This window comes from Buceros rhinoceros, unplaced genomic scaffold (assembly GCF_000710305.1).
Source record: "Buceros rhinoceros silvestris isolate BGI_N320 unplaced genomic scaffold, ASM71030v1 scaffold43986, whole genome shotgun sequence".
In the NCBI taxonomy this organism is placed as follows: Eukaryota; Metazoa; Chordata; class Aves; order Bucerotiformes; family Bucerotidae; genus Buceros; species Buceros rhinoceros.
Window position 1 is genome coordinate 530 of NW_010418933.1, and position 343 is coordinate 872.

Sequence of the window (343 nt, forward strand, 5' to 3'; positions counted from 1 at the left end):
GTCGTCCACGCTGGTCACTGGGAGGATGGGCAGGATGGTCCCGAAGTTCTCCTCCTTCATGACGGGTTCGTCCTGCCCCACGTCCACCAGCACCGTGGGGGCTATGAGGGGACAACCGAGTCACGGACTGCATCCAGCGTGACCCCACCCAGCGTGTCTGCCCTCCTGCTGGCCGGACACCCCAAGCCCTCACCGACGTAGCGCGTCTCTGCATCCGTCTGTCCTCCGATGGCCACACACCCGCTGCACAGCAGCGCCTGCACCCGCTGGAACTGTTTGTCCCCTACGATGCGACCAAAGTCGGGGGATTCCTGGGGGTTGGGGCCATAAAACTCGGTGATGG

General features: G+C 64.4%; 1 protein-coding gene across 1 annotated transcript in view; it reads right to left on the minus strand.

The window, feature by feature from the left end:
• Positions 1-338, minus strand: part of LOC104495707 (aldehyde dehydrogenase family 3 member B1-like) — a gene marked incomplete at both ends in the record, with an annotated part of 738 nt that extends 400 nt beyond the window's left edge. Inside the window, 2 exons of the mRNA XM_010138705.1 lie at positions 4-101; positions 194-338. Coding sequence (XP_010137007.1) covers positions 4-101; positions 194-338 — 243 coding nt within the window. The remainder of the gene's footprint in view (positions 1-3; positions 102-193) is intronic.
• Positions 339-343: the final 5 nt, after the last annotated feature.